Below are 12,759 nucleotides of genomic sequence, written 5' to 3' on the forward strand. Positions count from 1 at the left end.
TTGCCCAAAAACGCAGTTGTTGAACGACTCATTGTTGTTCTGCGTGTTTCCACCAAGGCATCTTTCCAGTAATTCTTGCTTTGTTAAATCTTCGTAGATTGGTTTTAGAATTTCTTGAACATCTTTTGCAAGAGCAGGAAGATGTTTGAAACTTTTAACTGTCTTGTCTCTCACAGCTTTCTTGTACTTGCACCAAGAGTCGGAACAGTACGAATGCTGAGGGTTGCTATCAGTTGAGATTTTATGATAATATTTATGAAATATCACATCATCATAATTTAATAAGCTATATTATATCATCTTCAGTTAGTTATATATATTTCTTTCTCTGTCTGAAACCACCCCCACAATAGGGACGATAAATAGCAGCTTCTTCGGTGAACAAAAGAGCGCGCGGTATCTGACCGAGCGGAGTAAGGTAAAGGTCGCAAAAAAGTACAGTAACACTGCTCCGATCTTTATAAAATTTTAGTATGATACTTCTAGATATGTATACTTTCGAAAAATGTAAAAAAAAAGAAATCGATTTTTTGAAAATTCTAATTAGGGTAGACCTCTTAAGTCTAATAATTCCTGCTTCAAGAATACTAAAGTAATCATCATTAGAAATGTTTTTTTTTAGCATATAAAGCTTCAATGTTTTCGTAATCATTGTTCTCGAGGTTCATTTGTAATTGTTTATAACGCTGAGCATAAATAGCATACCTACGGTGATTTTTTACTATTGTTTTTAATATCTTGTTAAATTTACATGGCATGAATGAAGCATCAAATCGACATTCCTGAGGTTTATTGGCATTATTTTTTTGTAGCAAGTAAATGTATGTTTATGAGTTGTTAAACGAATATATCCAGAAGCCTCTGTTGAAGAAACAGATATCAATTGATCGATCATCATTATAGCATTTTGTTTGTCTGCACCAAAAGCATCTACTGCAGCATCATTCAGACACAATAAAATGTGTGCACGAGGACTAGCACTATGTTGGAATTCAATTGGTTTAAAATAATTGACAACATGATAATTCCCAAATTGACTATATCTCTTCGATTGTAGAATACTCAATAATACATTGACTTTTTTATTGAAATATATAGCACAAGTCGCAGCATCTTCATTGACAAGTGTAGTCTTAGATATATATTCCAATGCCGCAGCTGCTACTGCGAAAATTTTAGCTCCCCTATTTTTTAACTTGTACAGTAATTGTAGTTAATTATTCCATCCGATTTCATTAGCACTTAAAGTAAGAAACATTGTAGGCTTTCCCAATTGTCGAATAATCGCAAAAGTATCTCTTTTTCGTTCGTTCCAATACCAAACAAAAATAGATATTGATCGTAGGAAGACTAAATTACTTTCGATGCAATTAGTAATATACTCGTCTGATTCAATCTGCTGCTGTGTAATATTCGTATTTTTTCTCACATGCTTGAATGCAATAGTAGATGAATCACGAACTGTTATTCTCATTATTTTCATAGCAACGTATAATAAATGATACGGATTAACTCAACGACGGTCTGATCTTCATAATTCACTAGTCGCTATTGTGAATGGTGTTTCATTTATTCCGTCTCTGAATTTTTCGAAATAGCCTAAATAAATCAATGGAAAGTACTAAAAGAAAGTACTTCAGCCTGTTCATCAAAAATAATACTTCGTGGAAGATTAAACTGTCCAGGTGCAATCCGTAATTATTCCTGATCATTCCACATCAGAGTCTGTTGTTGTGATATTAGACTCTCTTTGATCGGTATATCTTTGCTTACGTCTTCTCGATGAATTTCATCAATATTATGATCATAGTTGGAAATGCTGTCATCTACTTTAATATCGTAGAATTCATAAAGTGGAGTTTTAATCAAGTACTGAAGCCATGCACAAATTGTTCTTTTATTAATCATTTCTACTAAGTAGCTTAATCTGTGAATTTTTTTTTATATGAACGTTAATGCAATGGTCATCATCAATATTGCGAGGTAAATGTCTCACTATATTGTCCACCTCGACTGGTACGTTATTCATTTGATCATAAACTCCGTATTGGCCGTGGATGTGTCTCAACCGTCTAATTTGCATAAATTGAATTTGCGGAGAGACAAGTCTTTCGGAAATTAAATCAAGTGGTGGCAAAGACGCATGTATATATTGGTATTTGAAACCGTTCTGTGTGGACATTGTTGGAATAACTTTCTTCTCTATTGATTGGTAACACGTGTTGAACAGTAAAATATCATTAATTGCGTTAAAATTTTCAATTATTATAAGTAAGAGTTCTTCATGTTCTGCTCGTGGTGATTTTAAATCATTGTGAAACCATAAACGATCGCAGACGGAGCATGCATAACCGAACATATTATTCAAAAATTTGTCGCGAAATACATCATAGGCAAGTTTTTTTCTTAGAAATTGTGAATACGTTATATCACAATTTTTAATAACTTGAGAAATACCTAAAAAAAATTAATAATATTAACTAAAGAATCACCTTACTTAAGAATAAAAATTAATGCTTTAAACATGACGTATGTCAATTAGGTATGTGATCTATGATCAATAAAAAATAATAAAGAAATATATTGATTAGAAGATATTTAAATGCTTACGATGATCGTTTTCACTATTTCTAACAGTAGACGCATTAATACGCACATTAGAATTATTATTCTGCACATTCAATATTGCTTTTTGGCATGCATGAAATACACGAGCACGTTCCGTTGAACTCTTTGGAATCTTCCTTATCGTGTTTTTCTGCCTAATTTTACACTTTTTGTCTTTAGTTTGCGGCATTTTTTATATTGTTAAACAGATATATAAAAAATAAAGTTTTCTAGCCTAAACGAAAAGCTATGATGAAGGGAATATGGGAGCAATTAAAATGAGAAATAAAACATGTGATCGAACCTAATAGATGGTTTAATAAAACCTTATTTGTTCATTAAAGAAAGCTTCACTTCCTAAAAAATCCTTGTTTATATATTAGAAATATAATGTCGTCTAAGCCAAAATAGGACACGTAACTTACCTTACCTTGATTTCGCCTGTATGCAAATGCAAAGACGAAGTCTTATTTATAATAAATATAAATGATAGTGTGGTACTTAGCTTTTTTTGTCGAATTTCGTCAACTCTTAGTCGCTTGTTATGTTATTTTTTCACAGATTGTTTAAGCTGTATCGTCGTAGACGTCCAGTAAAGAAATAGGAAAATCTTTTTTTTGTAATAGACAAAGTACGGTTTCCATTGCAAAGGTTTAAGAAGTGGGGAGAAACGATAAAAACATATCCATATTCTTTAAAAAACTATATACTTGAATATTATCGCATCGACAATAAAGATTATAAATATAGATCGAATTTCAATGGACCTTCCCTATTTTTTATAATTCTGTTATCATGAAAAGGAACTGAAAAAAACTAACATTTTAAATATTCTATCCATCAAGATGGGATGCCGAATTCGATAGCCATAAATAGAAACAAAACTTGTAGAATGCTCGTCCACAGAAAGTTATGCCGTCCTAACCTAACCTAAGTAAATATAATATATTCTTTTTTGAAACTCAGGTAGATGATATTTTTTCTTCGAATTAAAGATATAAAATCAAAGTAAGGAAAGCTACGTGTCCTATTTTTGCTTGGAAGACATTATATTTCTAACATATAAACTTCAGTAAAGAAGCATGGAAGTAAGGACGTAAGGAAGTAATGAAGTAAGTAAAAGATAAAGCATAAATTTAGGAGATTAATAATATCTCAATTTTACAATTTACAATTATTCAATGTAAAAGAAAAACAGAAGAAAAGTTTTAATATAGAAAAGAAATTGTTACTATTTTTCAATTACACCATGATCTTAATTTCAACGAGTAGATAAGTTACTTTCCTTTTTTGATGACGTAAGAAGAATTCTTTATGCGTAAAATTTTTGCATTGCCAGTACACTTTCCATTTCCTTTGACAAAAAGCTTTATAGTTTACTAGCTCTTGTTTCAGAGCTTCTCATAAAATTCAATTATGGGAATCGGTTTATAGCTTTGAAATTATAGGTCTATAAAGTTATAAAACAGTCGTTATAAATAATACAGTGACGTAGAAAAGCATTTTCTAAGAGGTTTCTTCGTTAAAACATTATAGAAATAAATTTAAAGTTTTGCAGATCAACTTTTCTACATTATTTATTTTAGGTGACATAATAAACCATTTAATTATAATTTTTTCGAGTTTCTTATACAATATTTAACACATTCAAGCCGGCGTGTACCACTGGTTGCTCACACATTTCTGCCTCATCAAGCGGCGCGTACCACCAGTAGCTCACATTTGATTATGATACTATTAAGAAAATTTAAATCGTTAAGTAAAAAAAGTTGCTACATAGTTTAAAATTAAAATAATGTAAATTTATATTTTATATTAATGAAAAACATTTACTTTTTAATAAAAATTATAATAAATTTAATATCATTTTATAAAAATAACTTTAATCTAATTAAATAATCGGCCTTCCGATAAAACAGAAAGCTTTAAGCGCATCCGCTTAGTGACGAGAAACATTAATTACAGCGCCAGCGATAACGTGATAAATTATTTTCTATAAGATATATTAAATGTGAAGTATTAAAACATATTTTTTCTTGTTCATACAAACGTTCGTAAGACTGAAAAATAAGCCATCGCTGTTCTCAGGACCTAGAAAAAAAATACAGAAACATTAAAAATTACTAATAACGATTTTTTTTTATAATAATAGATATCATTTTCTTATCTGTATAATTATAAAATTTTAAATGACTTATTTATTTGTTTTTTTTTTACGGCTATAAGTGATTAGTAAAATGAAAAATAAACGAGAGAATGGGACGAATGGACAGTTTTAAGAGTAAGATAATTGTAGGATTTATTTATTACAATATTATTACCATATATAATAAAGGCCAACGGTATGGTCTATGAGTGGAATAGCTGATAAAAAGTGCACTTTTCACAATTCTAGCAATAAAAACGGAATGCTGAATGCGATAGTTATAAATAGTCACCAAAATGGTAGGATGTTTATCAAAGGAAATATAATTCGTCAGAAATTAGGTAAAAATAAATAATCCTTTTTTTGAAACTCAGATATAAATTTTTTTTTGTTAGTATGGTTTTCTATTTCCTGTTTTCATCTACATTCTTGCGTTATATAACAAACATTTTAGGATAGATGAAATAAAGACGTTACGAAAAACATATGGAAAATACTGCTGGACTGAACGAAGGTTCTGGTAAAATGCAATGAAAGATCTAATAAAGATATTGTCTAGAAATGTTTTTTCAACTCTGTAGCCTACCACACTTCGAGACCCTTATTATTTATAACATATCTCGTCCTTATTCTTTGGACCACAAACTTATCTTTCTAAATACTCTCGTCTAAATAAAGATCTGAACAACGAAAAATCTAAAAAATGCATTGAATCGTATCGCTCTCTCAGCTTATCGAACTGTGTACACTACAAGTCTCAAATTTCAGCTCCGTGGTAAGCTTCACCGATTCACCCTAGGCGTTCAACATCTTAAAAATGTTTTTATTTTATTGAAAAATTAGTATAGGTTTCCTAAATACGCAAATATCACAATTTATAATATAATTTTCATATATGCATGGGTCAGTACATCTCTTTGGATATTTTTCATATAAACATATAAAAATCAAATTTAATAGACATATTTTGTCTTTATGCATCAAATATATTTTATAAAGAAGCAAAATATAAAAATGTGACAGTAATTTACTTGCTGTTGAATGGAATTTGTCAGCTGCTCCTCATTTATTCCACAGTATTCTCTAATTCTTTATCTTTGATGTATCTGGTAATCCTTTTTTTTGAAGTGAAAACTTCTTTAGAATGAGAGTGATCTGAAAAGTAAATAAACGGAAACGGAGCTATGAAACGGCTGCTATACCAAATAACGAGAGAAAAAGAGACAAACATATAGGATTTAGCCTGCGAGAGGATGAGACGGAATGAAGTTATACAGTTTTTCCTATTCTCAGTTTCCTCTTTATATGCTTCGTAGTTATCGCTCTTGGATGTATATGTATGTGTTTGTATGCGACTGCATACTACAAAGTGTGAACACATATTATTTTGATACTATACCTGTTTGTAGGTAGAAGCGATAGAAGGGTAGAAGAATAAACAGAGATGAGCATGTAAGTATGCGACAAAAGTATAAGGTCCAAACGAACCGACGGTCCAAATAAAGAAAGAAGGTGCGTGGTTTGTTTATTTTTACCAAATGTGTCATTTCTTTTCTATTTAAAAATGTTTTTAACAATTATGAAATATGTAGAATATTTTGTATTGTATGTAATTGTATTGTCTGCAATATTTTACAAAAAATGAAATTATTATCAGATACATTAGAGAAAAAAAATTAAATTACATTGTAGAATATTATTCTTATAAATATCCAAAGACATGTTTTTTAATTATAATGTTTGCGCATTTAGGAAATTTATACTAATTTTTCAATAAAATAGAAAAGTTTTTAAATAGAAGAAACTAGATACGTGACAAAAACAAATAAACCTTATTTACTTTATATTTCTAATGAGAATAAAATAATATAACTTATTTTACAAATATAGAAAAAAAAATATGGAAAATCTAATATATAAAATTCTCGTGTCACAATGTTCGTTCCCATACTTCTCCGAAACGGCTTGATCGATCCTTATAAAATTTTTTATGCATATTCAGCAAGTTTGAGAATCGGCTACTATCTATTTTTTAAACCCCTCAGTGATAAGGGGTATCCACCTTAAGAATTTTTTTTTTTTTTTTGGATAAAATTTTTTCTTTTTATTTTTTTATTATGTGGCATAAAAAAATATATACAACACTAAATGTTCACTCTTCTATCACCAACTCCTGCCTTTTAATAGTCATTTTAATAATTTTATCATTTTTCATCCCGCTTGATTACATCATTTATTATCACTTGGTAAGTTATCCCCTCCATGTGTCTATCGGTGTTACTTCTCACCCAGTAAACAGCACGGAGTAGGGATGACAACGAAGATGGTCTTCTATTTCTCTCAAACTATAAGCCTTCTCTCACTCCCTCTAAAGTTTTCGGCTATTATTAGTGTTTATGCGTCAAGCGTAGTAGTTAAACATTTTTACTATCTCAGTATAACTCTCATATTAAATATATTCATAAGTAACTTTATTATTTATTTATTAATAACTAATATTATTGAATATAATTAATTATTAATAACTAATAAAATTATTAATTTTGAGTGTAATTCGCACGATCAGTTAATTAAGTGATTTACATAACCTCTAAAATAGTCAACACGTGTCACGAGTTCCCGCAAGCAACGGCTATTGAGTTGTAAGTATAAATTATTTTCATACGTTTATTATAAAATCAAAAATTCTTTATTTATAACAAAAATATTGTTGGGAATGGTGAAAAACGAATTCGGTGAAAGTTAGATTTGTATTACAATTGGGAAATTGTTTTTTGTGTTTACTTATAAGAGCTCAGTTTACTTAAGGAGCTCACTTCTACAGAATTTTTTTTTCACTATTTCTAACAATATGTATTTTCGATATAATTAAGAAAAATAAAATTTTTCGCTTTCGTGAAACTATCTAATTTTTACATGTATATTTAATGTAATCAAAGATAAAATAAATTATTAATATAATAATTTTCATCATTAAATAATTCAATCAGTTCAATTTATGTGTGTTTTGTATTGTACAGTGAACAATGCCAACAAAACGCAAAGGGGCCAATTTGAGCCGTGATACAAATAAATCTAGAAGCATTCGAAATAGAAGAGCCCAAAGAACCGAAGAACAAGTTCAAGAAGAAAATACTGGAGCGCGTGTGAGAATGGCGCAATTGCGTCAAGAACAATTAGACGATACACGAGCTGAACGCAATGAAGTCATGAGATTAGAACACCGACAATCACACCGTTTTACTGTCAATAGACGCAGAGCAAATGACCAACAACGCCAACAGGCACATCGAGCATTTGTAGCTAAATCATTCCTGCGTCTAGCATTCCAGTATGAGCCCGATATTAAATATTATGCTCATTCAAAAGTGGTAATTGGTGCTATGGACAAAGAATTCCCGTATTGTCATGCTTTGAAATTCAAAAATGAACCAGCCGGGATGTGTTGCGCGTCAGGGAAGGTGCAACTACCTGAAATTGAAACACCACCGGAACCATTGAACAATCGTGTAAATCGTTGTCAATCATGAACTGCAGTACAATACTGTAGAAATGGCGGAGATTGTTACTCGCGATGTCTCACCAATGAATGAGGAACAAAGAACCATTTACGACCGCATTATGCTCGCAGTTTCAGCAGGACAAGGTGGGTTCTTCTTTTTAGAAGACATTCCTTATTTTGCAAATTCTCGCCGAAATATGATCAAATAATGGCATCGCATTGGCCGTTGCATCATCGGGCATTGTGGCAACTTTATTGGATGGAGACAGAACAGCTCATTCAGTATTTAAGCTACCACTAAATATTCAAAATAACCTTGACGCAGTGTGTAACATAAAAAAACAATCGTCCATAGCCGCAGTGCTGAAAAAGTGTAAAATTATCATCTGGGATGAATGTACCATGGCACACAAACATTCGCTTGAGGCGTTGAACAGGACATTGAAAGATATTAAAAAGAACGACAAACTGGTGGCACTCTGTTAGTCCTGTCAGGTGACTTCAGACAAACACTTCCCGTCATTACACGTTCAACATACGCTGATGAAATCAACGCCTGCTTAAAATCATCGCCATTGTGGCGTAATGTTGAAAAAGTACAGATGAAAGTAAATATGCGCGTTCAAATGCTTCAAGATCCATCCGCTGAAACATTCTCAAAACAACTCTTAGATATCGGCGATGGAAAAGTCACTATAAATGAAACTGGATGCGTAAAATTACCGACTGATTTCTGCACAATCATTGAATCGCAAGATGCTCTCATTGAACAAATATTTCCCGATGTACACACAAATTACATAAATCTTGAGTGGCTTGCAGAAAGAGCAATTTTAGCGGCAAAAATGTGGACGTTGACATTTTGAATTTGAAGATACAACAGTTATTGCCAGGGGACTTGGTATCATATAAATCTATTGATACAGTTTGCGATGCCAATGAAGCTTTAAATTTTCCAACCGAGTTTTTGAACTCACTGGATTTGCCAGGCATGCCACCGCATAAATTGCTATTGAAGGTTGGATCTCCAATTATTTTGCTTCGTAATTTGAACCCGCTACGGCTGTGCAACAATACGCGATTAGTCATTAAAAAATTAATGAAAAACGTTATCGAAGCCACCATTTTAACTGGCAAGTTTCGAGGTGAAAATATATTAATACCACGAATACCTATTATACCCACAGATGTGCCAATTCAATTTAAGCGTATTCAATTTCCGATTAGATTGGCATTTGCAATGACTATTAATAAATCCCAAGGCCAAACAATGTCTGTTTGTGGCTTAGATTTGAGCACACCATGTTTTTCACACGGACAATTATACGTTGCATGCTCTCGAGTGGGTAAACCATCAAGTTTGTTTGTATTAGCTAAAGACGGGCTAACAAAAAGTATTGTTCACGCTGTAGCATTAAGAGATTAATATTATGTAATGAATTAATGATATAAATAATTATTACTTAAAATAAATTATAATAAATTAAAAAAATTAATGTTTGGTGTTTTGTTATTTTTATATTGCCTCATCGTTCACAGCGTTCCATGCCTTTTTCATTCATATACCACATTCTTACACACTTCCAATAAGTTAGTTATTTTTTTTCTACACTAGAAATTCTCTAGAAATTATTTACATGGCAAAACAACGTTTGCCGGGTCAGCTAATAAATTTAAAAAAACATTTTTATTATTATAAAATAAAACAACGAAAATAGAAATAAATTTTAAAATCGTTGTAATTCAAAACCCGATGAAACGAAAAAAATACTACCACAATTGTTCCCTTCTTTAACAGCATCTACAGTTATTAGTTGCAACACAAAAAGAAATACTTGTGTATGCTAACCCACGATAAAGATATCTCACATTCACAAAAAGTGTGAAAGGTGTAAGAGAAAAAAATTCATCTACCTGAGTTTCAAAAAAATATATATTATATTTACTTGAATTAGGACGGCGTATTTTTCTGTCGACAAATTTGAAAATATTAGTTTTTGTCAGCTACCTACACCCCAAAGTCGGTTCCTTATCATGAGAAAAGAAATATAAAAAACAGGGAAGGTCTGTTAAAATTCGATCTACATTTATTATCTTTATTATCGATGCGATAACATTCATGCCTATAGTTTTTTTTTTACAACATGTCATATCTTTTCTATTTAAAAATGTTTTTATTTTATTGAAAAGTTAGTATTAAATTCTTTATTTCGCAAATATTATAATAAATAGTTATGAAGTACATAGAATATATAATAATTGTATTGTCTGAAATATTAAAAAAAAAAAGGATTACCAGATTCATCAGAGAAAAAGAATTAGAGAATACTGTGGAATAAATGAGGAGCAGCTGACAAATTCCATTCAACAGCAAGTAAATTACTGTCACATTTTTATATTTTGCTTCTTTTTTCTATGATCTTGCAAGTATTAAAGATCTGGTCGTTAGTTGATCTATTTCTCCTAAAACTGTACTGTTGATTTTCCATTATCTCTTCCACAAATAATGCTATCCTCGCTAATATAATATTCAACAAGATTTTATAGCACGTTGGTAAGAGTATGATACCTCTGTACTTACTACAATTTATTTTGTCGTCCTTTTTACAGATTGGAATTATAAATATAGATTATATATAAATATATAAAATGATATGTAAAACATAAAAAAAACTAATGTTTCCATGTTACATCTTTTTTAGTAGCCCAAGCATATTGTATGACATCTATGATCTATTTATCTCAATAACTATTTAGAACTACAGCAATTAATAAAGAAAACGGCTCAGACCAATCTGTAAACCTAATATTTATTATTCATAAGAACAATTCTTGCTAGTAATAGCGTAAACACTCTCAACTTACATATTTAGGTAATTATTTAAATTCATACTTACATCGGTATAAGTTGTTAGCGAAACAATTAAAAATTTTCCTGATGTTAAACTCATTTGTTTAGTTGATCGTATCATGCAAATATGCATTAATTGTTTCTCTTTTTTAGAAATGTTATACCATTCACAAAGATAAAGTGCCTCGCCAAATACAGTACTCTGAAAATAATTTAGTATGTTACTCATAAGCATACGTTCTATACTGAAATTTTATTGAAAAAAAAAAACAGGAAAATTTACTTCTTTGATGAGACATTCTCCCATGTAACAATAAATTAAAAGTTCGCAAGAAATAGCAGAAGAAATCATAAAACATGGCAATATCATTGTTATGTCTCCATCAGTTGATCTCTGAAAAAATAGACAAAAAAGAATATAACATCTCTTATTAATAAACTTTTAGTAAATTTTTTAAAAATTTATTTTTCATTATTATAACGTTGCTTTTTATTTATTTATGAAATTTGTTTTCCCAATTGAAACTTACAACAAGAGCGTCATAGCCAACAATGCAAAGTTGTACGATACCTCCAATTAATTGTAACAAAATCATGAGATTAAAATTTTCCTCTAAAAATTCAGATAATCTGAAAAAAAATCTTTGAAGAGAATTAAATAAATAAATATATTATTACAAAAATAAAAGTGAAATTTAAGGACTGATTGCTCTTTATTCTCTATGTTGTAAAAGTTTTGAAGTGATAATATGGACCTATAGTGTTTAAATATGTGTCTATAAATGTCTTCTTTTTTATCTTTATCTTCTTTTTAAAAGGACTTCGTCCTGTTGTATATAGTTTATCTTTCTTTTCTAGGAAAGTTTGCTGTTCCTGACGAAAGCCAGCTTTCATGCCACCGATTTGGTGGTCTTTTTGTTTGTCTTTTTATTCCAATTTTCATGTTTTTACCCCTCTCAGGAGTCGTTTGTCATTTATTATATCTACAAGGTCACGCTATGTTCTTTTTCTCCTTCTGATCAGTCTTAAAACATCTTAGGTATCATATTTCTCTCTTATTTTCTTTCTTCTTCTTTTATCTCTTAGTAAGGATTCAATTTTAGCTCTTAGCATCTTAATTTCTGTTTTTCTCAGAATTCGTTTCGTTGTCGTAGACTATATACATATTTCTGCAGCATAAGTCATTATCGGCCTGAAACAAGTTTTAAAGATTTATATCTTTCTTTTATTGCTTATATATTTGCTTCTTCAGATTATATCTCTAAGGTATCTAAAGATTATAAAGGCTTCAATTGTTTGGTCGCTTACATCCTCTTCTTGGTTTCTATTACTTTTGATAGTCACTCTCAGGTTTTTAAGCCGCATCAATTTTATGATACTTTTGTTATATACTGCTAACTTACATCATCTGTGCTTCTTGGAGATAATGAGTAATTGGATGTACAGAAATTGTCATGTTATACGCTGCTGCTTTCCTTTCAAATTTAAATAGCAAAATTTGCTGACCGTTTTCATTTACCGATATGATGACTCCGTCCTCAGCGTAGCATATAATTTCTAATTTTATTTGCTTGCCTAATTCCTTCTCCAGCAGTTTTAACCTCTTGAATTACTTCTATTATTTAGTGGAAAAAGATCGGGCTAAGATTGTTA

At 30.5% G+C, this 12,759-nt stretch overlaps 1 protein-coding gene across 1 annotated transcript in view; it reads right to left on the reverse strand.

Moving 5' to 3' along the window:
- Positions 1-4,647: 4,647 nt before the first annotated feature.
- The window catches only part of LOC107071314 (odorant receptor 13a-like), a 42,953-nt gene continuing 34,841 nt past the window's right edge, over positions 4,648-12,759 (reverse strand). The window contains exons 3-6 of the mRNA XM_089178967.1: positions 11,637-11,736; positions 11,390-11,500; positions 11,153-11,308; positions 4,648-4,698 (exon numbers count right to left, since the gene is read on the reverse strand). Of these exons, the coding sequence (XP_089035093.1) occupies positions 4,648-4,698; positions 11,153-11,308; positions 11,390-11,500; positions 11,637-11,736 (418 nt within the window). The remainder of the gene's footprint in view (positions 4,699-11,152; positions 11,309-11,389; positions 11,501-11,636; positions 11,737-12,759) is intronic.

Source organism: Polistes dominula, unplaced genomic scaffold, assembly GCF_049000335.1.
Source record: "Polistes dominula isolate Pdom_NZ unplaced genomic scaffold, Pdom_raw_medaka contig_18, whole genome shotgun sequence".
Taxonomy (NCBI): domain Eukaryota; kingdom Metazoa; phylum Arthropoda; class Insecta; order Hymenoptera; family Vespidae; genus Polistes; species Polistes dominula.